At 45.2% G+C, this 22,970-nt stretch overlaps 8 protein-coding genes; 5 read left to right on the top strand and 3 right to left on the bottom strand.

The window, feature by feature from the left end:
- Window positions 1–411: 411 nt before the first annotated feature.
- GSTUM_00009090001 (uncharacterized protein) lies at window positions 412–2,610 on the top strand (the record flags this gene model as incomplete). Its single annotated transcript, XM_002840494.1, has 5 exons — window positions 412–1,649; window positions 1,708–1,939; window positions 2,000–2,440; window positions 2,496–2,515; window positions 2,559–2,610. 5 exons carry the CDS (start codon window positions 412–414, stop codon window positions 2,608–2,610), a joined length of 1,983 nt encoding a protein of 660 aa, XP_002840540.1.
- Window positions 2,611–2,744: 134 nt separating this feature from the next.
- Window positions 2,745–4,228, top strand: GSTUM_00009089001 (uncharacterized protein; the record flags this gene model as incomplete). The annotated part of the gene is made up of 4 exons (XM_002840493.1): window positions 2,745–3,182; window positions 3,255–3,678; window positions 3,735–3,847; window positions 3,899–4,228. The coding sequence occupies 4 exons, from the start codon at window positions 2,745–2,747 to the stop codon at window positions 4,226–4,228; spliced, it is 1,305 nt and encodes a 434-aa protein (XP_002840539.1).
- A 734-nt stretch (window positions 4,229–4,962) lies between these two features.
- GSTUM_00009088001 (uncharacterized protein) lies at window positions 4,963–7,537 on the bottom strand. XM_002840492.2 has 6 exons: window positions 7,436–7,537; window positions 7,237–7,384; window positions 6,581–7,178; window positions 6,345–6,526; window positions 6,188–6,293; window positions 4,963–6,130 (listed from the first exon to the last, which is right to left on the bottom strand). The coding sequence occupies exons 1-6, from the start codon at window positions 7,446–7,448 to the stop codon at window positions 6,053–6,055; spliced, it is 1,125 nt and encodes a 374-aa protein (XP_002840538.1). The 5' UTR covers window positions 7,449–7,537; the 3' UTR covers window positions 4,963–6,052.
- A 1,297-nt stretch (window positions 7,538–8,834) lies between these two features.
- GSTUM_00009087001 (uncharacterized protein) lies at window positions 8,835–9,974 on the top strand. XM_002840491.2 has 3 exons: window positions 8,835–9,245; window positions 9,304–9,393; window positions 9,443–9,974. Exons 1-3 carry the CDS (start codon window positions 8,874–8,876, stop codon window positions 9,815–9,817), a joined length of 837 nt encoding a protein of 278 aa, XP_002840537.1. The 5' UTR covers window positions 8,835–8,873; the 3' UTR covers window positions 9,818–9,974.
- A 470-nt stretch (window positions 9,975–10,444) lies between these two features.
- GSTUM_00009086001 (uncharacterized protein) lies at window positions 10,445–11,503 on the bottom strand. XM_002840490.2 has 4 exons: window positions 11,326–11,503; window positions 11,190–11,240; window positions 10,847–11,093; window positions 10,445–10,782 (listed from the first exon to the last, which is right to left on the bottom strand). The coding sequence occupies exons 1-4, from the start codon at window positions 11,414–11,416 to the stop codon at window positions 10,527–10,529; spliced, it is 645 nt and encodes a 214-aa protein (XP_002840536.1). The 5' UTR covers window positions 11,417–11,503; the 3' UTR covers window positions 10,445–10,526.
- A 1,108-nt stretch (window positions 11,504–12,611) lies between these two features.
- Window positions 12,612–14,105, bottom strand: GSTUM_00009085001 (uncharacterized protein). XM_002840489.2 has 6 exons: window positions 14,002–14,105; window positions 13,711–13,928; window positions 13,516–13,591; window positions 13,358–13,434; window positions 12,891–13,291; window positions 12,612–12,829 (listed from the first exon to the last, which is right to left on the bottom strand). Exons 1-6 carry the CDS (start codon window positions 14,046–14,048, stop codon window positions 12,671–12,673), a joined length of 978 nt encoding a protein of 325 aa, XP_002840535.1. The 5' UTR covers window positions 14,049–14,105; the 3' UTR covers window positions 12,612–12,670.
- Window positions 14,106–15,424: 1,319 nt separating this feature from the next.
- GSTUM_00009084001 (uncharacterized protein) lies at window positions 15,425–17,191 on the top strand (the record flags this gene model as incomplete). XM_002840488.2 has 7 exons in its annotated part: window positions 15,425–15,728; window positions 15,789–15,953; window positions 16,018–16,299; window positions 16,354–16,890; window positions 16,938–17,044; window positions 17,088–17,118; window positions 17,175–17,191. The coding sequence occupies exons 1-7, from the start codon at window positions 15,632–15,634 to the stop codon at window positions 17,189–17,191; spliced, it is 1,236 nt and encodes a 411-aa protein (XP_002840534.1). The 5' UTR covers window positions 15,425–15,631.
- Window positions 17,192–17,205: 14 nt separating this feature from the next.
- On the top strand, window positions 17,206–18,398 carry GSTUM_00009083001 (uncharacterized protein; the record flags this gene model as incomplete). XM_002840487.2 has 2 exons in its annotated part: window positions 17,206–17,440; window positions 17,490–18,398. The coding sequence occupies 2 exons, from the start codon at window positions 17,206–17,208 to the stop codon at window positions 18,302–18,304; spliced, it is 1,050 nt and encodes a 349-aa protein (XP_002840533.1). The 3' UTR covers window positions 18,305–18,398.
- Window positions 18,399–22,970: the final 4,572 nt, after the last annotated feature.

The following is a 22,970-nucleotide window of genomic DNA, read 5'->3' as shown; positions in this document are numbered from 1 at the left end:
ACAAGAGAAAATACGGTACTCGGGTGTCCATTAAAGTCGCAATACATAACACCAGTCTCCATGAAGATGTGTATGGGGGGGTTAGGGGGTGGAGATAACATGTGCTAGATTTGTGGGGCTCTACTTTCTTTGTCTTCGGGTCACGAGTATTATCACGTGTTGATAAGGAAAATTCCTGATTATGATAGCTTCGATAAGGAAGGGGATGGTAGGAGATTACAAGTAGTTACCCTGTCTAGAATAAAAAAAAGTTAGCGAGTGAGCACCCCCTTGGCCCCACCATGACTCTACTCATTTCGTTAACATAAATCCTTCAATGAGCAACACTCTCCACTCATTGAGCGCCGTTCTCCCTGCGAAACCTTCACTTAAATTATTAACCTCTAATACCGCATTAGGCTCAATTCCGAGATGCCACCAAGGCGTGCCCCTAGCGCTGCCGCCGTAGCACCCGCAGCGAATGTGAGCACAGCAAGTACACAACCCAAGCCGAAGTCAACTGGAGCAAAAGTCGACGACGGCGACACCGAGGCTGCGGCAAAGCCCGTAGGGGACTCTTTCGATGAGTTGCTAAGGACGTATTACAAGGGCAAGCACTTGGCGGACTCGATCAGCACAGCTGAGGATAAATGGACCTTGTTGCCAATGTTCCTGAAGGTCAAGGGCTTGGTGAAGCAGCACATCGACTCGTTCAACTACTTTATAGACGTGGACCTGAAAAAGATCGTCAAGGCGAACGAGAGGGTGCTAAGCGACGCGGATCCGCAATTCTTCCTCCGCTACCTGGACATCCGGGTCGGCACGCCGGAGCGCTTGGACATCGAGAGCAATGCCGAGATTACGCCCAACGAGTGCCGGTTACGGGACCTCACGTATGCGGCGCCGATATTCGTCGATGTGGAATACAGCCGCGGGAAGCAGATCGTGCGGAAACGGGCGGTGAACATCGGACGGTTGCCCATCATGCTGCGCAGTAATAAGTGCGTGCTGAGCGGCAAGGGCGAGATGGATATGGCTAGGCTTAATGAATGTCCGCTGGATCCCGGGGGTTACTTTGTTGTCAATGGGACGGAGAAGGTCATCCTTGTGCAGGAGCAATTGAGCAAGAATCGTATCATCGTAGAGAACGATGCCAAGAAGGGCGTTGTTCAGGCTTCCGTTACTTCGTCTACGCATGAGCGAAAGTCTAAGACTTATATCATTTCGAAGAAGGGATGTATTTACCTGCGGCATAACTCGATTGTTGACGATATGCCGATTGTGTTGGTTCTGAAGGCCATGGGGGTCCAATCTGACCATGAGATATTGCTGCTGGTTGCTGGAACGGATATGGTTTACCAAGATACTTTCTCAATAAATTTTGAGGAATGCTCAAAGCTTAAGGTCTTTTCGCAACAGCAGGCGTTGGAATATCTGGGAGCTAGGGTCAGGAAACAGAGGTTTATCGGTCCCATGAAGCAACGGACGACGGTTCAGGAAGCTTTACAATGCCTAGCGGATATTGTTTTAGCACATGTCTACGTCGAGAATTTGAACTTTAGACCGAAGGCAATGTACCTTGCATTTATGACGAGGAGGGTGGTGATGGCTATGACTGATCCGTCCTTGGTGGATGATCGGGATTACGTTGGGAACAAGAGGCTTGAGCTGTGAGTACAGTGGACATATTTGTGACAATTTATATGCTAATGGGTTGTTTATCACTAGTGCTGGGCAGCTCTTGTCCCTTTTATTTGAGGATCTGTTCAAAAAATTTAACAGCGACATGAAACTCAACATTGATAAAGTGTTGAAAAAGCCGAACCGGACAGAGGAATTCGACGCAAGTACCCTGTTATATACAGGCGCGAACCTGATAACGCACGGCATGAACCGGGCAATATCGACTGGCAATTGGTCCCTAAAGCGTTTCAAGATGGAGCGTGCGGGTGTCACTCACGTGCTTAGTCGACTAAGTTACATATCCGCCCTAGGAATGATGACGAGAATATCCTCCCAGTTCGAGAAAACCAGGAAAGTTTCCGGTCCTCGAGCTCTCCAGCCGTCGCAGTTTGGGCTGTTATGCCCGTCTGACACGCCTGAGGGAGAAGCATGCGGTTTGGTAAAGAACTTGGCGCTAATGACGCATATAACCACGGACGATGAAGAGGAGCCAATCAAGAAACTAGTGTTTGCATTGGGTGCCGAAGACGCGACTATTCTTACTGGACATGAGCTTTATGCTCCAGGAGCTTACATCATTTTTATCAATGGTACTCTCCACGGACTTACTAGGTTTCCTATGAAGTTTCTACGATCTTTCCGGAATCTAAGAAGGAACGGGAAGGTTTCCGAGTTTATTAGTATATACGTTAATCACCATCACAACGGAGTTCATATCGCAACGGATGGTGGGCGTATTTGCAGGCCGCTGATCATTGTGGAGAACGGACGGTCAAAGGTTACCCCACGGTATCTCAAGGTATGTGCTTCATACCTATATTCCTGTTCTATAGCTTATGGCGATCTTGTTGCAGTCGCTGGCGGGTGGGCGTACAGCGTTTGAGGACTTCCTGAAGAAGGGTCTTGTCGAGTATGTCGACTGCAATGAGGAAAACGACGCATATATAGCTGTATACGAACAAGAGATCACCGAATCTACAACCCATATGGAGATAGAACCTTTTACCCTCCTCGGCGCGGTAGCCGGCTTGATCCCCTACCCGCATCATAACCAGTCACCCCGCAACACCTACCAATGCGCTATGGGTAAGCAAGCAATTGGGGCAATAGCGTACAACCAATTCCTACGAATAGACACTCTCCTCTACCTTATGGTCTACCCACAACAGCCCATGGTCAAGACAAGAACCATCGAACTAATCCAATACGACAAACTCCCAGCCGGCCAAAGTGCCATAGTAGCTGTAATGAGTTACTCAGGCTACGATATCGAAGATGCCTTGGTGCTGAACAAGGCCTCACTAGATCGCGGCTTCGGCCGCTGCCAGGTGTTCCGGAAGTACTCGACCACCCTGCGCAAATACCAGAACGGAGCCGCCGATCGAATCGGGGACATAAAGCGAGAGCTTAGCAAGGACCCCGAAAATCCAGATGAGCTGGTTCCTATCCGGAAGCACGCGGCCCTGCAAGCCGATGGCCTCGCCGCTGTCGGTGAGAAGATCTCCGCAGGAGAGGTGTATGTCAACAAGCAGACGCCCGTGAACACCTCCAACGCGCCGACATTACTTAGTGATGGCCCGCCACTGGACGAGTACAAAGATGCGCCCATGACATATAAGCTCCACGACCACGCTTACATCGATAAAGTCCTCGTGTCAACCTCAGAATCCGAGCAGACGCTGATTAAAGTGCTAACCCGCCAGACTCGACGACCAGAACTCGGGGATAAATTCTCCTCACGCCACGGGCAGAAGGGCGTTTGCGGGATCATTGCGCGGCAGGAGGACATGCCGTTCAGTGACACAGGAATCATCCCGGACATCATCATGAACCCCCACGGTTTCCCCTCCCGCATGACGGTGGGAAAAATGATTGAGTTGCTGGCCGGTAAAGCAGGTGTATTGGCCGGGAAACTGCAGTACGGGACGGCATTCGGCGGGAGTAAAGTCGATGACATGGCCAAGATATTGGTAGATAACGGATTCAGTTACTCCGGGAAGGACTTTGTCACTTCTGGTTTGTGAACCCCTTTCCCCCTATCTAGAATAGTAGTTCACAAATGACGAAATTAGGTATAACCGGCGAATCCCTTGAAGCATACATATTCTTCGGTCCAATCTACTACCAAAAGCTAAAACACATGGTTCAAGATAAAATGCATAGTAGAGCCCGTGGACCCCGCGCTGTAATTCCCCTCACCCCCCCCCTCCTTCCCCTCAAACTAACACCTTGTTAGATCCTAACCCGCCAACCAACCGAAGGCCGTTCTCGTGACGGTGGCCTCCGTCTCGGTGAAATGGAGCGCGACTGCCTGATAGCTTACGGTGCTTCCCAACTCCTCCTCGAAAGACTAATGCTCTCCTCTGACGTTCATGAAATCGACCTCTGCGAGGTGTGCGGCCTCATGGGCCACTCGAATTGGTGCACAACATGTCAGAGCTCCAAGGGCGTTGTAAAGATGAAGATACCGTATGCCGCTAAATTGCTTATCCAGGAGCTGCTCAGCATGAACGTGCTCGCTAGGATTAGATTGGAGGATGTATTCCCTTATGGGGAGGGGAAGTAGGTTGTTGATGGAAAGGGAGGGAGTGAGGGAGTATGTATTATATATATCCTGGTGTTAATACGGCGCATAGATGGACGGACGGACGGTTGGTAGGTACTGATGTGTGGTATGTGTTTTATATACCGCCAGCCCCATCGTTTGGGGTGATGATGGCAGACGCGGTGGGCGAATGCGGGATGATTAATGGGGCCTCCGAATGCTACGATAACAGTGTACGACTTGCGAGTGACCAGTTGCTGAGTCCATAGTAGTAGGAAATACGCTACGATAAGGAATTGAATACTCAAAACATTAACGAATGAGAACCGTGGCAGAAACGGACTACTGGTGCATGTATTTGTCCTCACGGACTGTACTGTACAGCTGAATTCGCAAAGTTCTCATACCCTTCCGAGTACCCCTGCCCTTGGAAACGCTTTTCTAACCCTCTCATTATTCGGCGGAACAAATTGTGTTAAAGATTTCGCAGTATCCCTAGAGGCATATTTAAGAACAGTCAATTTAAAGGATTTTCTTGTTCTCTTGTTGGCTGGCACAGTTCCCGAGACACAAGGAAGGGGTATGAGAACTTTACGAATGCGGCTGTACGTCCGACGTATCCGCACGAGTGACAATTTGTGAACGCGATCAATTCCAACGCGATCGCATAACGGATCTTCTCAAGGCCCCTCCAGTGACAGTTTATCGTTCTTACACTTCTCATACCGGTAACCCGCCCCGCTGGACAAATAATCCCACACAAGAAATATCAAATTTTAACCGCTACCACCGCCCATTGAAACTACAACCTCCCCTATTTAATCTAGTATACAAACGCAACCGCAAGTATCCATAGCGCCACCGACTCCTATGGATAATATACTGTAGAGCAGAAATACAACCTTCACATGAGAGGAGAAAATGTAAAAAAACAAAAACAAGAACTCCGGATTGAATTGTATGTCTCGAAACCAGTAATCGTGGTGGGAGGGCGAGAGAGCAATAGCAAAGTAACAAAGCACTATTCATCATTTACGTTGGAAAGCGAATTTACCAAACCCGTTTTGTGCAACCTCCCTAGAGGCGCTGGACCTCCTGACGCCGACAAAGTCTGGCCAGCTGTCGCCCTGACTCTCGCCGCTGCTATCGCCCAGGGGCTCTGTATGGGGTATCCGGCTGGAAGTAGGCTCAGGAGCTGAGAAGAGGCGTCTCGTCCCAGGAAGCCGGCCCTTGGTTTTGTCCCTTCTTTCTGTGAGAATACGAGATATTTTCGAGGCTGGGGCTGGGGGACCGGAGGTGAAGCCGTATTTACTCTTGAGGCCTAGGGCTACTTTGGAGATAGCTTCGTCCTCGGTCTGCGAGACTATGGGTTCATTGGCATTAAATGACTCGGGGGTAGGGAATGAACTAATTTTTTGACTTGATGAGCTTGATGAGCTTGATGAGCCCGACGAGCATGGCGTTTCCTGTTGCTCCGTCCTCTTGGTGGTAGGGCGCGCTTTGGTCCGAGGGCCCGGCATATCAGCTATCCGTGGCACTGGAGAAAACGACTGACGACTGACTCTCGAGAAGAAGGAACTTCGTTCTCCTGTCACATTAAAATCCTCCAGCACATTCTCGGGAAAAATCCGTGGCCTCTTAGCCGGCTCATCTGTCTTTACCTCAAACTGCGAGAATAGGCGCTTGTTTGTGGCTGGAGTTGATGGCTTCAGCTTTATCTGAGGTTCTGAACGAACAAGGTTGCCGGCTATTATATTGACAGACTTCTCTTGTAAAGGTGTTGTTGGTGGCTCCACCCGTGGTTCTAAGAATAATTAGTCCCCACACCTTCAAAACCTGAAATGGTCATTTACTGAAGAAATTTGAGATTGATGTAAAGCTTTGGGAAGTTTCAAGAACCCTCATCTTGGGTTTCATCCATGCCTGTTAAATTTGATTAGAAGGGGCGAAAAAAGAAAGGTAGCCCGGGAGTAGACTTACTGAGCGGATGGCACTCTCCACGATTGACTCTAATACAAAGGGCTTTTTTGTTACCGGATCTAAATCTCCACATGCGATTCCACGTGCTGTTTCGGCATCCAATTCTCTGTTTCTGTTAGAGACGGCGTGCAGTCAGAGATAGATAGAAGCAACCTACCTTCCACAACCATCAAGATATTGCTTGTCCACCACCGCGTCCGGTTCCGTAACCATCACCATCTTTTCAGCTTTGGGACAAAATACCCACTGGTGGAGGAAAGTCAAATTTGCCCGTCGAAAACCATCTAGGTAGTCTACAGGAACAGTTTTGGTCGCGTCAAATCGAACAGACTGGATTATCTAGAAACCTGAATTAGAAAGGTGGTTGAGGCTATAATCGTAATAAAAATTTACCCTCTCTGGTGTTTTATGTCTTTTGACTAGTTTGTATGCACCTAGCAGTCCAAGGCGAGGGATGTTAGGTAGGTAATCACATCCGCTCAGGATACACATATATCGGAACTCGGTGTCGGTCCAACCTGAAAGCGAGAAACCGGAGCCTCGAATAGCGGTGAAATCATCCCGATCAATTGTGTAGCAACCCCCGAATTTATCCATCTTAGTGATTAGGTTTTTACATCCAAAGGCTAGCAAATCTGAGTCCTCCGAAATAATGCCATGTATTATACCCGTCTTTTCTAGGTAATAAAGCTGCGCATCAGCTTCGTATGGGGCTACAATGCACTCCACACCAATCCGCCTGCATTCATCAATGAGGTGACGAGCCATGAGAGGTGTGACGTCGATAGATTTCTGTAGTTGCTCTTGGGCTTCCCTCATCTTCCGAAGCTTAAGGAGCTCCAATCCTTTGGCTCGACGTTCCTGTCGTCGCCTTTCTCTCTCTGCCTCGGTCCAGGATTTGCTGGGTAGATAGTCACCATCGAAAACCATGTAGGGTGTGACACCAAAGTGCCGAAGCATATGCACTCGACTCATTGCATATTCAACGTATCTAGAATAGCCATGGTTAGCTAAGGAGCAGCTATATGTTAGGATTTAAAGTGCCATACCCTCGGGTATGTTTCCCCTGAGCTAGTTCAATAGCGCATCCTATGACCCCCTTGTGGAGCCAGCTGTAGGCATCTATGCCAACGGTCGTCCCATTCCATTCTTTGATGTGATTCTTCCGTTGAATGGATCCAAGCCTGACAAGAAGGCCTAGAAAATGTCAATGGTGACCAAAAGATAGGAGAAAAGAAGTCAACATACCACTAATACCCATGATTACCCAGCAACCGGAAGTGAGAGAGGGGGAGGAGATTCTCGAACCGGGAGGGTGAGAGCGAGGAGGAGAAAGGAGAATGTTATGAGTAAGTGACTGGTTGAAAGTCGGGATACTTCCGGGACCTGGGACTGGCAACGACGCGGGAAGCAACGCGTCGGGTAGGATTTTGCTTGGGCGAGATCTCTCCTCCGATAAGGGAAATCTTATCTAGGAACGCATTAATCAAGTGAGCAAAAAAGTGTAAAGAAACGTTTGCGAGGTGCCCCCAACGATTTTCCTGGAATTATTTACTCGAGCATATTGTGCAATCCAGCCTCTCTTATATTATCACACTTGAATACCGGTACTGGTACTGTTATGTCGCTTGTTTACTCCGTGATATCTTAGATTTTGGGTTTTTTAAAGCGCACAGACTTAAAGCTGCCCTGCCGTGCCTGCCTAGTGGTGCGGCACAGTACTGTCCTGGAGGCTCTCAACAGAGGGTTGACACTGGCATTTCCGAGAGAGAAAATCAAACCCGAAAATTTACAACTCCACACTCCACCCACCCCACTACCCAAAAAGATGCCTGTCGCACTCGCAAAAGTTGCGAAAAAGATTCGAGCAAAGAAAGGAGGAAAGCTTGATCAATTGAGTGTCCGTCATACGAATAAGTTGAATAGGGCGACACAGAGGGAGGCAAAACTACGAAGACTTGAGGCTTCAAGGTCGAAGGCCCGGGAACCTGAACGTATGGCTTTTTTTTGGCGGTTGCCTTGAAGTGCCCCCACTAACCGCGTTGTTATTTTAGTGGTTCGAGTAGGCTATTTTAAAATAGCCACAAGAGATGCGATTGAGCCGCTGAGCATATCCCAAACCCGAGATCTTATTGAGCAGTAAGGTCATGCCTTGCAATTTTGCTCCTGGAGGCCTGACTAACGGTGCTTTCAGATGGGTCCATAGAAACGATGGGGAGCTATCTGGACTCCAGAAGGCACGCCGACCTGGAAGGTCGCCTTCTACAAAGGAGGACCTGTTGAAGCAGAACATTGCACGGGAGATTGAGGAGTTTCGAACGGGCTTTTATGTTCCTGATTTGCAGGACTGGGCTAATATTGAATGGCTGCAGAGGTGGGATGGAAGTGTGGGTGCTCTAGCACAGATTAGATTTAGGAGGATAGCGAGGGAAGACTCGGAAGACTCTCCAAACGCGGATTTATAGTCTCAATGCACTGTTTTGCAAGGAAATGCTGTGTATCTGCCAGTATGATACCGTAATGCACTTTAAATTTTGCAAAATTAAATTATCATAGGTTCCGGTCGTGGATTGAATGGTTACCCGGCCGCCGTGAAACTGGCTCCTGGGGCTCAACTGGAATTTCTTGAGACCCTCACCTCACCGCCCCCAAACCATCTTTTGTTCGCACAACTCGGCCCATCTTCATGGCTAAAAGAGTCCGCTCGGATTCCGTCAGTTCAGCTACGTCGCCATCCTGGACAATATTCACCCGTCCGGTTGATCAGGAAGACACGGTCAGCCAAGACCTATCCTCTAAATCTAGCTACTCCAAGCATGTCTGTCTCGATCCGCTTAGCAGTGAGCAGACACCTTCAATCAGCTGTTTTCTTCCACCAGGTTGCTCAGGGGAACCCTTCGCTTCTCACGAACAGTTTGAAACCCATTACATTCAAGCTCATTCAAACCGCTGTCATGAATGCGGTCGGAATTTTCCGTCTCTGAGGTTTTTGGATCTGCATATCGCTGAGAACCATGATCCACTAACGGAGCTTAAGCGTGAGCGTGGTGACAAGACCGTATGCATTGAGCCTCTGTCCTTCTTTTTAGCAGGATGAGAACTAATGCTACCCCTAGTATGCGTGCTTTGTAGAAGGGTGTAGTAGGTTATGTAGCTCCCCGCAAAAGAGACGAATGCATTTGATCGATAAACATCATTTCCCAAAGGTTTTTCCCATTCTCCCCTTATTCCAAGAGAAGTCCTGACGTAATATAGGAATACAACTGGAATATCGTTAAATGGGGCATAGACCAATGCACTTCCCTTCTTTCTCGAAAACGCTCGCTACCTCAAACCTTCACAGAAGGGGAAACTCTGACTGCTGGAGGGAGGGATAGGTTTCGTTCTGCCAATGTCCATAAGGGGGAGACGAAAAGGCCGCCAAAAGCTAATGGCAAGCCAGTAGCGGCGACTGGAGCTACCGTTGATGAGACATATCAGCAAGTGCAGAAAGGAGAAGGTTCAAAAAATATTCAAAAAGCGAAAAACGAGGAGATAGACATGGATGACATTGCATTCACAATGTCAAGTTTAAAAATTGTCCCTACAAGCATCAGGTTTGGCAGGCGAGGCGGGGGGCACAGAAGGTGAGGGAGTATCTTCAGCTTTCCTTCCTTTAGGGCATCATATCCCAATTTTGGGAACTGGGTTTGTTCTCTCGTAGTTGGTTTCATCAGTACTACCAATTGTCTTTTTTCTCCTCGCAGAGTATGGCGGCGTCCAGTTTTTCTGGAGTTGGTGTTTGTGGTATATATACTTCCCGTAAGCTCTTCTTTTATTAATACCAATCATTTTCTTTTGATATACTTGCTGACACTTGTCCAATCCTTGATTGAATTATTGAAGTTTCCTCTCGTTTTGCATATGGCATTCGTACGCCAGGAGCCGACTACTGGCCACCCACTGCTCTAGCTGAAAGTGCTTCTCTTCTGAGACTCAAAACTAATATAACCCTAAACCAAGCACTTTGGGAGCTCCGGATTTCTGGAATTATCCCCTAGGGCACCCCATACCAACGGCCGCAGCCGCTCCTATGATATGATACCATGCCTTCCGCGCAATGAGGTAAACTATGTTCAAAAAAGTAGGGCTCTTTGATCTGGGCCGGTCTTTCGAAATTCGGTAATCTTGGAGATATATGCTTTCGGACATCAATTTCACCCTTGTTATTTGAAAGCCTGTTTCTAGTAAGCTCTTGCGCACTACCGAATACCGTATGGAGAGGAAATTCCGATGCAAGACTTTTATATAGTACAGAACTTCGCAAAAAATAAATTCGTTGATAGAAAATAAAGTAAGATTAGCCTCTGCCGCGTCCCCGAGGAGTAAATCCTCCTCGGCCTCCACGGGAAGTGAATCCACTGCCACCGCGGCCACTTCCACGGCTAAAACCTCCACTCCCCCCTCCGCGACTGAATCCGCCTCCCCCACGCCCACCCCTTACCCCGCCACGAGGGGCACCCCGTCCACCTCTAGGAGCGCCACGGGCACCTCCTCGTCCTCCTCTTGCGGGCTTCGGTCCCTTGGGCCCCACGACCTTTGGTTTGGGCAAGAACCTACCACCCACCCCGATCAATTAGCCAACCCCGGTCAATCTAGCAGAACCCAGCCAACTCTCACCTCTCAAGCGGCAGCAACTTGTCGCCGCCAATATAGAACTTATCGCCCTCCTTGAAAGAACTGGCCACAATGCCTTCTTGTGGCTTGATAGTGAAGAAGACCTGATTTAGTGGGCCGAGGATCTCATCCACTTTTCCGATCTGAGACTTATTCTCGAGGTAGATTGGAGCGTTGAAGTAGGGGATCTTAGTATTGATAGATTGGCACACGATCTCGCCTTCGCAAGCGTGCATGAAGGAGCCCATCGCTGCCATCCGCATATAATCAATTCGGTTAGTTTTTTTCTCTTTTTCAGCGAACGCAAATTGAGACCTGGTGCAGAAAGAGAGGTGTGTATATGTACCAAGAACACTATCCGGGGGCCCCGTCGATCCCGAGAAACCCCCGCGACCACCTGCGATTGAATAAATGTATTAGCATCAAGTACTCTTCACAACTGCGACTCGCTCATCGGACATGTGTATGCATATGTATCGTACCTCGAAAGCCGAACCCACCCCTCCCACCACCCCTCGGTGTAAACCCGCCTCCGCCCCGACCACCCCCACGGAATCCTCCCCTGCCACTCATTTTGCCAATTTACGTTGCGTGCTAGAGGAATTGATCCTTTGCGTGTCGGTTGAGTTCTTTGGTTGGCTTAGTCGGCGGGCTTGGAGGTGGAACTAACTAGACTAACGGAAATTATTTCACTCGTCGTGTGGAAAAAAATGTACTAGTACAAACCCTAGGGTATACGCTTACAAAGCGTATTGCTAAGAACGTCCAGGGTTCGGAGGGTACCGTACCGATAACGGTAAGGGCTGGTGCTGTTCGCTGCGCACGGTGCAAAAGGTGCAACTTCCCGAAATAACATTAGCCTGGAAACCCACCTATTGCGGCTCTGCGGCAAGTCCGGAAACAGCAATCAAGCAAGCAAGCAACTTTGTTGGACAACCACCACTTTTCTATCGCTGTCCTTTCTCTCCCTTCCCAATTCAAATGTTTTGGGTGTCGAGGAGTCCCCTTTATTGTATGCCCCCAAGCCATCCTCGAAAACAAATAACAACTCTAGAACAAAGACAAAACGAAACGAAAATTAAGGGAAAATATGGCATCGCGCTCGACACATCACAGGTCTAAATCCGCGGACGTCCGTCGGGCTCTATTTCGCTCGTTGAGTCGGTCTACGGCTAATACCGGGATGGATAACACTTCTACTGCGTCCTCATCGGCTTCCTCTGGACTGGGGGGAGGTGGTGGGGAGGAAGATGACTCGGTGGGGGGTGTCAGTGGGAGTGAGAGTATCATTGTTAGGAAGTCGGACGGGACCCTTGACATTGAGGCCCCACCTGTGATTGGGATACATGAGCATTTGGGGCTACAGGAGATTGAGAGGGAATGTAGGGGGGATTCTTTTCTTCAAACTTTCTCCCCTTTCTTTTTTTTTGTGGAATGATTGAATGCTAATTCGACGTGTCCCATCGCGCGATAGTGGTTGAACAACACAGAGCTATCGGGAGACACAGTGCCGATACAACTAAGCGGCTACCAGGCATTTCGCCCCCCGACTCCCGCTCTCCGTGCTCTCCACTGATGTTTGTGCTTAGAGCTTCTACGAATGAAGGTCCTGTCGTTGCAACAGGATAACTGGATGTACGAGGCGGAGGATGAGGCATAGTTTCAGCCGGGGACCGAGGCGGGCTTTCCCTTTTAGTTTCACATTCTTATTCTTATGCATGGCGTTTGTTGTTATACCCCCCCCCGGTGCATTAGCAAGGTGTTTGGGTCAATTATACCATTAAAGTTTCAATTATCATTTTTGTATATTTTTTTATTGTGGCTGCTCTAGTCGAGGTCAACAAGCGGCTGTTGTTCGGGGGGTATTTGACGCGATTGCGGCACTGAATTGGGAGTTCCTCCGAACATACTACCCATCATGTCAAAGATGCTAGCAGGTCTCCTGATCTGAATTCCCAAGTAAATCTCCCCGATCTGTTCCAGTGGCTGCGAGAAGTTCAATGGTTAGTGTGTTGGCCGGAAGTTGAAGGGCAGGCAGTTCGCTAACCTCATTCCAGTGCGGTACCTCCATAAGGCTGTTGCTGTAATGAGACTTGAGATTGCGGAACATGTCTTGTCCGCCTGTCTGACAGGCCAAAAGGAGAAGGTTCAAGAAGTTCAAGAGTGGCAATGAGGGTACAACCTTGCAATCCACGGAAGCGGTTTGGACTTCCTGAACGGCGAGAGAGGAGTTGTTTTCGATCAACTTGCGTGTGAATGTCGTCAACAAGCGCGTAGCATCTCTTAGATTACCAATAAGCATATATGGGAGGACAGCCCGAGCTGCATAGATGGGGGCTGTATGGGGTTCGTCCTCAGTGTACCATTCGTACAGCATGTCGGCAAAGGTTTCTGCGCTCTCCTTTGTCCCGACGACTAGATGCTTCTCTGCCTCATATGTGTCGTCCTCTATTATGATAAAGATCAGTACTTTTAAGGCCTGCAATGAGAGGGGTCGGTGGTGCATATGCCTACCTTGAGCCAAGAGCTTCCCAATGAAGTGATGAAGCTCAGGATCGCCAGCTGGATATTCACCGTGCTTTGAAGACCACCTGTACCAACACAGGGTCAAGTCAGACATAAGTTATCCTACCTAATCGGCAGAGCAAAAATAGCAAATACTTCATGCGTACGCTATGGCTTCATTGATAAACCGTTTCCTACCAGGCTCTTCCGGAGGGATGAGACTTATCAGCTGTATCAACCTTGCTATATGTGCATTAAAAAAAAAAGGAAAAGAAAAAAATCAGTACCCGGAAGTCCAAACTGGCTAAATAGCAGCAGCCAATAAATAAATAACCAATGGGGGAAATGGTTTTCCAACGTACCTCGAGAGGTAGCAGATGGAGCGAGACTACCAGTCTTGTACACTCCAACCAACATCAAACACAAATCACACCCACTACTATTCTGACCAGCCTTCAAAAGAGCTTCCGCACCCGAGCAAAGGATATCGATGGCGGCGTCATAGTTGTGCGCTTTGATGTACCGCTGGGAGACGACTCGTAGCTGCTGGTGGGCTTCGTAGTAGGCGCCCTCCTCGATTCTGCGAGCACGGTTAGTATTAGGAAAATTTAAAAAATTAAAATACCAGATGGGCATGCTAGGGCAAAAAAAACCTCTTCTCTAATCTAGCTCTGGTTTTTTCAACGTTTTTGGACGCCATTGGGGAGGCTTTGCTGAGACAAGTTCTGGAGCTTTGTTTCGGGATGGTGGATTTCCCTGAAATTTGGTTTGGATACTCGAGTATGGTGGCGGGGTGAATGAGTTGGTCAGATTCAGGGGATCCCCATGTCGCTAGCTTACATAAGACACATCCAGCAGCTGACTTGAATTGGAATCACAGCTTTGCAGTACAGTACATTGATCTAATGACGATACGTCTCTAACACTTTTAAAATTAATAATGATAATAATAACAATAAATTCACCTGAATCTGGTTTATTTTTAAAGAAATATTCAGATTTTTGATGATTTATTGTGATTGTGTTTTTCTGCCTAGGAGTTTAGCGTCTTGCTGGTAACTTATTTATAATCGTTGCCTGTTTATTCTACTGGTATGGTGCCAGACAACTTGAAATCAACCAAAAACCAGCTCAAGAATGGCTTTCGAAAAATTTCAACCACAACCACACTAGGAAGATGAGGCTTCTTAGAAGTATCGCACTCAGGAGACACTCCTTTTTAATTATATACATTTTTTGATTTTCAATCAGAGCAATATTGGTGGAGGTCGCAAAATTTCGAATTGCTCATGCATGGTTTTTTTTTAGATGTTATCCTACTTTGCCAAGCCCCCTTTTTTTGTGTTTTTTATGTAAGCAAAAAATGAATTATGGCATCATACCGATGAGCATTAAATTATGCCGGTACGCAAGAGATCTAGAACATTGCACCACACTGAGGAAAGTATTTTACAATTACATGGAAAAACGTTTCCGTATACCGGTATATCCCGAACACAGCATTGCACCGAATATAATAGGGAGGTTCGAGGTTCTCAGTACACCTCAAACTGAGTTCACAACATACCGCACAAATACAGGTGTACAGTACTGTACGAGTACGGCTTTGAATGCCACCTGTACTCGTACAAACTGCCACTATGACAGGTGTATCGGCGGAATTTTCCATGCATTCTACTCGTAGGTGCAGAAAGGAATAGGATGGTCGGCACTGCTAGCATTAGTGTGAAAATTATTTTTCTTTTCACCTTTTTCTGCCTAGCATTAGGGACTAATTACTGTACCTCTGGGCCTGATATACTCCGTACCTGCTTGCCAAAATGTTTACCATGCATCGTATTTTCCGAGCAATAGTCTACACCTCTATCAAAACACCTGTACCTTCCATGTTCCTAGAAAATTGAACCTCCTCTATTAATAAGACAGTGTACCCTAGTGAGCCAACCCCTACGGTAGAGGAACAAACACGGAGCCTCGAAGCCTCGAGTAGACTTACCAATTTTGCTGCACTTGCGCTCGCGGGCTTTTGGCAATCTGTCTTTTGATTAATCCGCTGAATGATTATCGTACTCTTCTCATCCTCGAAGGGTCCTTTCTAGAATAAATCAAGCGCTGTTTCCTCTAAGCCGTTGAGCAGTGCAACCAGAGAGCAGTCGGACAGATGCGGATAAGATAAGATTCAAAATCCCTCAACGAACCGATAAGAAAAAACCACCCGCTGTGGGGCAAGTTTCTAAACCAAACACCCGCAAACACAAACCCCCAACGCCAGCAACTAAAGCCATGAAGATTCTTGTCGTCGGTTCTGGTGGCAGGGAGCACGCTTTGGCATGGAAACTCTCTCAGTCTCCCAAGGCAGAGGCAATCTACGTTGCTCCTGGTGGGTTCCCTTTTGTATGAGAACCTTAAATTGTGGGGATTCTGATGGCTTTTCCTTTAGGAAATGGAGGGACTGCTCGTGGAATAAAAAACGTTTCCAATATCGACATTGATGTAGGAAATTTTCCTGCATTGGTCGGGTTTGCTACGAAAAACGGTATAGACCTGGTCGTACCCGGGCCAGAGGCACCTCTAGTTGACGGAATTGAGGGCTATTTCCGTAAAGGTATTTCCTAGAACTTTGGTGTTATACTTGAGACTGCTTGTTTCTGACAGTTATTTGGAGAAAGTTGGTATCCCATGTTTTGGACCTTCAAAAGAAGCTGCCCGTATGGAGGGTTCGAAAGCCTTTTCCAAGGACTTTATGCGAAGACACAATATTCCCACTGCTGAATATCGTAACTTCGCTGTTTATGAGGAAGCCAAGGCATACCTCGAGAAAGTGGGCCATAGTGTTGTGATCAAAGCTTCCGGTCTGGCCGCAGGGAAGGGTGTTGTCATCCCAGCATCGAAAAGGGAAGCTTTGGCTGCGCTAAAGGAAATAATCGTAGACAAGGAGTTTGGAGCTGCAGGTGAGTCTATCCGGCGCCTCCCCTGTGTGTGGTTATTTCCCTAACAATCTGTAGGAGACGAGGTAGTCATTGAGGAATTTTTAGAGGGAGATGAGTTGAGTGTCTTGACATTTAGCGATGGTTACACTTTGGTATCGCTTCCGCCAGCCCAAGATCACAAGAGAATATTTGATGGTGACCAAGGTCCTAATACCGGTGGTATGGGATGCTATGCTCCAACCCGCATTGCCCCGCAATCTGTTATCGATCAGATCCACAAAACGATTTTACAGCCAACAATTGATGGAATGAGGCGTGAAGGATATCCTTTCAGGGGGGTGCTGTTTACCGGTCTGATGATGACCAAGAGTGGACCTAAAGTATTAGAGTATAATGTCAGATTCGGTGACCCAGAGACACAAACCCTTTTGCCCTTGATTAGTGAAGACACCGATTTTGCCGAAGTGCTGCTAGCTGCTGCGAACGGATATCTTGACGGGATAAAAATCAAGATCAACCCTGGCTTCGGAGCGACTGTTGTTGCTTCTGCGGGTGGATATCCTGGGCCTTACGCCAAAGGAAAGGAAATTAGACTGGATCCTGTTAAGAAAGGTTTGTCCTAAGAATTTCAAGTTGCCTGACTTAACTAACCTTCGTAGATACAAACGTATTCCATGCGGGAACTTTATTAAAGGATGGGAAAATTTACTCTAGTGGAGGGCGAGTGATAGCAGCTTCAGCAACCGCTGATACCCTGGAGGGTGCGGTCGGTAACGCTTATGATGGAATGGCGGCTATTGATTTCAGAGATATGTTTTACCGAAATGATATTGCTCATAGGTAGGCCTTCTCTTCCGTATCACTTTGATAACCAAAGTCAGCTAAAACCTTTCAAGAGCCTTTAAGCAGGTAGCGCCGACGGAATCTATGACTTATGCAGGCGCTGGTGTATCTATAGAAACTGGCAATGCCCTTGTCCAGAGAATCAAAAACGCTGTACGTTCAACAAGAACAGCTGGCACTGATGCAGAAATTGGTGGATTTGGTGGCCTTTATGATCTGAAAGCTGCTGGGTACGAGGATTCATTATTGGTTGCTGGAATCGATGGTGTTGGGACAAAACTCAAGATTGCCTGCGCCCTCAAAAAGCATCGCTCTGTGGGTAAGTAATATCAATCTCTATGTTAAGCTCGCTCTCTGACATCCTTCAGGTATCGACCTTGTAGCCATGAGTGTCAATGACCTCCTTGCACAGGGAGCAGCCCCACTATTCTTCCTTGATTACTATTCCACCGGCGAACTTGACGTCGAGCAAGCTGCCGAATTCATTGAAGGTGTTGCCGAAGGCTGCAGGCAAGCCAACTGCGCTCTTATTGGCGGCGAGACTGCTGAAATGCCCGGGATGTACGCACTAGGTGACTACGATGCCGCTGGTTGTGCAATTGGCGCCGTGAGGCGAGAAAATCTTTTACCGAAACTGAAGGACATGTCTGAGGGAGACCTTCTCGTGGGTGTCGCATCAAATGGGGCTCACTCTAACGGATACTCTCTGATCCGCAAGATTATCGAGAGGCACCTCCTAGACTTGAGCGCGCCTGCCCCATGGGATAGCTCCACTACAATCGGCGAGGAATTTCTGATCCCGACAAGGATTTATGTTAGGCCACTCTTGAAGCTGTCCAGTAAGGGTCTTATAAAAGGCATGGCACATATCACTGGTGGGGGTCTGACCGAAAATATCCCTCGTATGCTTCCCAATCACTTGACAGCAGAAGTCGATGTTTCGACATGGCCTCTGTCCCCGTTGTTCAAGTGGCTTAAGCAGGCTGGAGCTTTGGCTTCACTTGAGTTTGGGAGAACATGGAACACCGGCCTTGGTTTCGTGATTGTTGTGTCTGCGACAGAACAGGAGCAGGTCCTCGAAATGCTTAAGGCGGAGGGCGAGAACGCGTATGTCGTCGGAAAGCTGGTAGCTAGAGGCTCCTCTGAGGGATGCGTGTTGAAGAACGTGCGGAGCTGGGATTAGCTTGAGGGTTAAAGGTTTGCTTGCTTGATGTTAGATAGAAGCGATTGTTTTTAAATCCGGATTCCCGATACCTTTTGTCAATCATTAAATCTCACTCGGTGTGCTCATCTCGTATTGCTGGGACTGCCTACCCCCCACGCGCTGGGTTGAACAGAGCACTGAAGATCACTCGCTATCAAGTATTCTATTAAGAATGTTAATAGATTATTTTGGGGTATCTCATGATGACTACAGTATTTAGCTGCACAAAAGATGAAAAGATGATATTGGTATAAATACAATTTCTCTTATCCATTACAACCAATCTATTGCCAGCTATGTATAATAGCTCTCTCTTCTTGCTTACTCATTTATGATATTACATTCAAAGTTCTGGTACTTTGTATCATAAGGGTGTTGTTATGCGAAAAAAGTAACGTTGCGTTTTCTATGATCTAATTGTGCCAAGGTTGCAGTGCTCGGGCACTCATCCTGAGTGCCTGACAGCTCAATGAAAGATTGCAGCTCAACGATAGATTGTGGCCCAATACAATTTTGTGGCTCAACAACCTATTGTAGCTCAACATCAGTTTGCAGCTCTATACAATTTTGTAGCTCAAAGTCAGTTCAAGGATCAATGAGGGTCTATGGCTCAATGATAGTCTATGTTTCAATAATAGCCTATAGCTTAAAACTGCTTATAGCTTAATAGAATTTTGTAGTTCAATACTATTACTTTAAGACTTCATAAAAGTTGTAAGTATAAAGTATTTAAATAGATTAAGTTCCATGTAGTATCCCTTTAATAAATGAACTCCATCATCTCAACTTCAAACTCTTTCTATATATGAATCAGTTATGTCTTCTTCATCTGCTCTCATTCCTCCAAGTCAACGTGTGGAAGCATATCAAGATATTGAAGTACGGATCCAGGCCACAATTACCTTCCTCAATGAGATTGGCAAGGATACACACAATATTGCTACACTAGCTCACAAGTATGAAGTTTCAGAGCAGCGATTATGCAGAAGGTAGCAGGGTCAACAATCTAGACAAGAATGACCTGCAGCAAATCAAAAGCTCTCTGAGGATCAGGAACTAGCTGTTTGTTAATATCTAGATCGGTTGGATAATATCGGTACCAGTGCCTGATTGCCAATGGTCACAGGTTGTGTAAATACAATTCTACAAAATGCACATACTGGAATGCTTCCTACGCCTACTATAAGTGAACATTGGGCACGAAGATTCCTCAAATGTCATCCAGATTATTTTATTTGCAAGCAATGCTCAATTGACATTGATTGAAAAAATGCTCACCATCCTGATACCATTCATGAATAGTTTGATAAATACAATACTATATGTTAAAGGTATATGATTCATACCTGTGATTGATACAACTCTGACGAAACCAGTTTCCGTATTGGAATTGGTAGAAATCAAGGGATTATTACTCGAGATCCAAATAGACAAGCATATCTGGGCAGTTCAAGTAATCGTGAGCTCGTTTCTGTTTGTGAAACAATTAGTGCTGCTTGATTTGTACTGCCACCTATGATCATTATTCCAGGCATTATTTATCAGGAACTATGGTACACAACAACATTTATACTAGATAACTACCTTGTGGGCACATCAGATACTGGATACAATAATGATTATCTGATGATGGAGTGGGTATACTACTTTGAACAATTCTCCTCTCAACACCAAGCTGGTACCTATCGACTCCTCATTTTGGATGGGTTTGGCTCCTATTGTATTAAGGAGTTTCTTGACTACTGCGACCAGTATCATATTATTGTCTTCTGTCTTCCCCCACATTCGAGCCATCTTCTGCAACCTTTGGATGTTGTCGTATTTCAACCATATAAGCATTACCATGCTGAATCAGTTGAAGCAGCTACTCGAACTGGTTGTGAAGATTTCGATAAATGTGAATTTTTAGACAAAATTCACACAATCCGAGAACAAACCTTTAAGTCATTTACTATCATATCCACATTTTGTGTGACCGGACTTGTTTCCTATAATCCTGAAGTGGTAATTTCCAAATTACAGGAAGTGGCTATTCCAGTAGTCCAACCAGTTACCAAACCTTCTGAATTCTCTACAACTATTCCTCTTACGATTACTTCGCTCAAGAGAACAGGAGATGAGTTACAACAAGAAGCTGGTAATTTATCATCAATCTTCCAGAATAAATTAAAGAGAGTACTACAAGGTGGATTGGTTTAAGCCCAATCTGGGGCCTTAGCAATAAACTATTTAGAACACACACAGGCAGCTGAGCAGGTGAGAAATGCACAACGTAAGGTACAGAGTTGTAGACAGTTACAAAGAGGAGGAGTTATATACCCTTCACAAGCTTGGCAAATGGCTAAGAAAAGTGTAGATGCAGAGGTTGAGAAAGCAGAGATGCAATTGTGTAGAGCACATAATGCTAAGAGAAGGGGCCAGTAAGCTGAGTATAGAGTGTTTCAAATTGAGTTAAAGGCACAGGTAAAGTAAAGAAATTTGAGGCGTGTATGGAAAAAAAAAATATCCAAGATGATAGTTATTGGCATTAAACATCAGGTGAAACTGGGGAAAATCAATGTAATATAGAATATTAATTTACCTTCATGATAGGTATAGCATTACTCTGAAATTAGACCTAGAATGAAAAGTGACTTGAAGTTACAAAATTGTATAGAGCTGCAAACTGATGTTGAGCTACAATAGGTTGTTGAGCTACAAAATTGTATTGAGCCACAATCTATCGTTGAGCTGCAATCTTTCATTGAGCTATCAGGCACTCAGGATGAGTGCCCCCGAAAGCTGAGCTAGCGAAGTTTCGGGGGTTGTAGAGCCTGAGTGCTGCAACCTTGGCATGATTAGAGTTATTCTGGATTGAAGTTTGCATAGCAACAGGGTAAAACTTGAGAAAATGAGAAAATGAATTTTACAAGTAAATTTTATAATAGCACTCCAATCAGTAGTCCAACTGACCTTAAAATATGATAGAAAGATAATTTATAGAAATTCACTCATTCTAAGTAAGATTTATATGATACTCATATGGGACTTTTTTACTTAATAATAATAATATCATGCTGATAAGACTTGAAATCCCTACCTGAATCTTATTATAGAATAAGGCTTATCTAAATGCAAGTATTATTCAATTTGTAAACAATAAAGTATAATTTAGCCTTATTTTAAGTTTGACCATATGGACATCTGTTAGTAAAGTTATAATATTTTCTGTAAAGTTAATTAGCTCATAAGCTGTAATTAAGTAATTTTTTCATTGTATTAGCCTCTTACTTAACTGTAATTATTATAAGAGAATCTTTAACTTTCTGTTAATATTTTAATATTCTATAATAATTAAATCTAATATTAAAGATGCTTACTCAAAAGTTCTTTTTTCACTGTTTTTACAAGGTTTAGGTATATTTAAAACCATTATCTTCTTTAGACATAAGGATAAACTAGAATTTTAAGAAAAAACAAAATAGAACCTGTATAAATATAACAAAATTCGTAAAAGAAATATGGTAAAGAAATTTGATATTAGGGCCAGTTTACTAAACCATTGTAGTATGAAATTTGGGTAATAAAACTAGACAATTACAATAATTGTAAGATTCAATTTCTATAAGATTCATATATTACTTACAGGTTGTATTAAAGATATTCATAAAAGATAGGCTAATTACTAATAATATGCTCATATGAGATAAACTTCAATTATAGTTGTTGCATTTATTGAATATCATACAAAATTACAAAACTGACTTTAATAATAAGTCCTCCTCTTGAAATACTACAATAAATATTTTTCTAATAGATTTTAATCTCCTCTATCTATTTATACAATGAAAAAAAGAAGAAAAAAACCAATATTTTGAATTATTCACTTAAATAGCTTATTCAGAACCTAATTTTTAAGGCAAATCTTTTATAGAACCAGGACAGGGTACTCTATAATCTAAACAAGTTTCATATGGATTGAGAAACATTTATTGCATTTCGGGACAAGTACATTTTTAGAATAACAGCATACAGATACTGTTTTAATTAAGGTAAAATTACTTGAAAATTACTTTTGAATGCTATTATACAATCTTCAGGAAAACAGTTCCATAACAGGGATGATGAACAGAATATCAGTAAATTTCAAAATAATAGTTTGTCAGATTATACTTGTAATGAATTTTACCCAGTAATGGGTGACTTCCCAGTAATGGATCGCATATTTGAATTTTTGTGCTCAACTAAGAAGTAAGATTCAATAATCATATTTTAATCTAAGCTTCTGTAATTTATCATAGGTATAGAATTACAGTAGGCAATGACTATTATAATGACTATTACATTTAAATTTTTTTTTGAAAAGAAATGCCTTTGAAATCCAGCAGAGTGAGATTACATGAGGATATTTTAGGTCTCAGCTACTAGCAACATTGCCATACCACTTGTCAGGAAATAATTGATTGAATATCTGGTAGATCTGTAGGTGCAGCTACTGCTGGAGCTGGAAGTTGCAGAATTCAATTCGAGTAACTATTAATTATAGTGTTAGGAATACCAGAACCCGATACCTAGGAATGACCCTAAGTAGGGTAATCCTACTTGGAATCGGAATCCCTGGCCTCCAACACCCCCCTCCGGCTCCCTTACGGGGCCCGTGCGTCAT

Source organism: Tuber melanosporum (genome assembly GCF_000151645.1).
Source record: "Tuber melanosporum whole genome shotgun sequence assembly, scaffold_52, strain Mel28".
NCBI classification, from domain to species: Eukaryota; Fungi; Ascomycota; class Pezizomycetes; order Pezizales; family Tuberaceae; genus Tuber; species Tuber melanosporum.
This window is presented reverse-complemented; position numbering and strand designations above follow the sequence as displayed.

Coding starts and splice junctions, on each gene's coding strand:
- GSTUM_00009085001 (XM_002840489.2), bottom strand. CDS start 14,048: ATGGCGTCCAAAAACGTTGAAAAAACCAGAGCTAGATTAGAGAAGAG. Junction 13,592..13,710: donor TCCATCTGCTACCTCTCGAG/GTACGTTGGAAA, acceptor ATGCACATATAG/CAAGGTTGATACAGCTGATA. Junction 12,830..12,890: donor AGGTACCGCACTGGAATGAG/GTTAGCGAACTG, acceptor AACTTCTCGCAG/CCACTGGAACAGATCGGGGA.
- GSTUM_00009086001 (XM_002840490.2), bottom strand. CDS start 11,416: ATGAGTGGCAGGGGAGGATTCCGTGGGGGTGGTCGGGGCGGAGGCGGG. Junction 11,241..11,325: donor GGGTGGGTTCGGCTTTCGAG/GTACGATACATA, acceptor ATTCAATCGCAG/GTGGTCGCGGGGGTTTCTCG. Junction 11,094..11,189: donor GCCCCCGGATAGTGTTCTTG/GTACATATACAC, acceptor TGCGGATGGCAG/CGATGGGCTCCTTCATGCAC.
- GSTUM_00009087001 (XM_002840491.2), top strand. CDS start 8,874: ATGGCTAAAAGAGTCCGCTCGGATTCCGTCAGTTCAGCTACGTCGCCA. Junction 9,246..9,303: donor GTGAGCGTGGTGACAAGACC/GTATGCATTGAG, acceptor TGCTACCCCTAG/TATGCGTGCTTTGTAGAAGG. Junction 9,394..9,442: donor ATAAACATCATTTCCCAAAG/GTTTTTCCCATT, acceptor GACGTAATATAG/GAATACAACTGGAATATCGT.
- GSTUM_00009088001 (XM_002840492.2), bottom strand. Junction 6,527..6,580: donor GACATAAAACACCAGAGAGG/GTAAATTTTTAT, acceptor TCAGGTTTCTAG/ATAATCCAGTCTGTTCGATT. Junction 6,294..6,344: donor TATCTTGATGGTTGTGGAAG/GTAGGTTGCTTC, acceptor TAACAGAAACAG/AGAATTGGATGCCGAAACAG.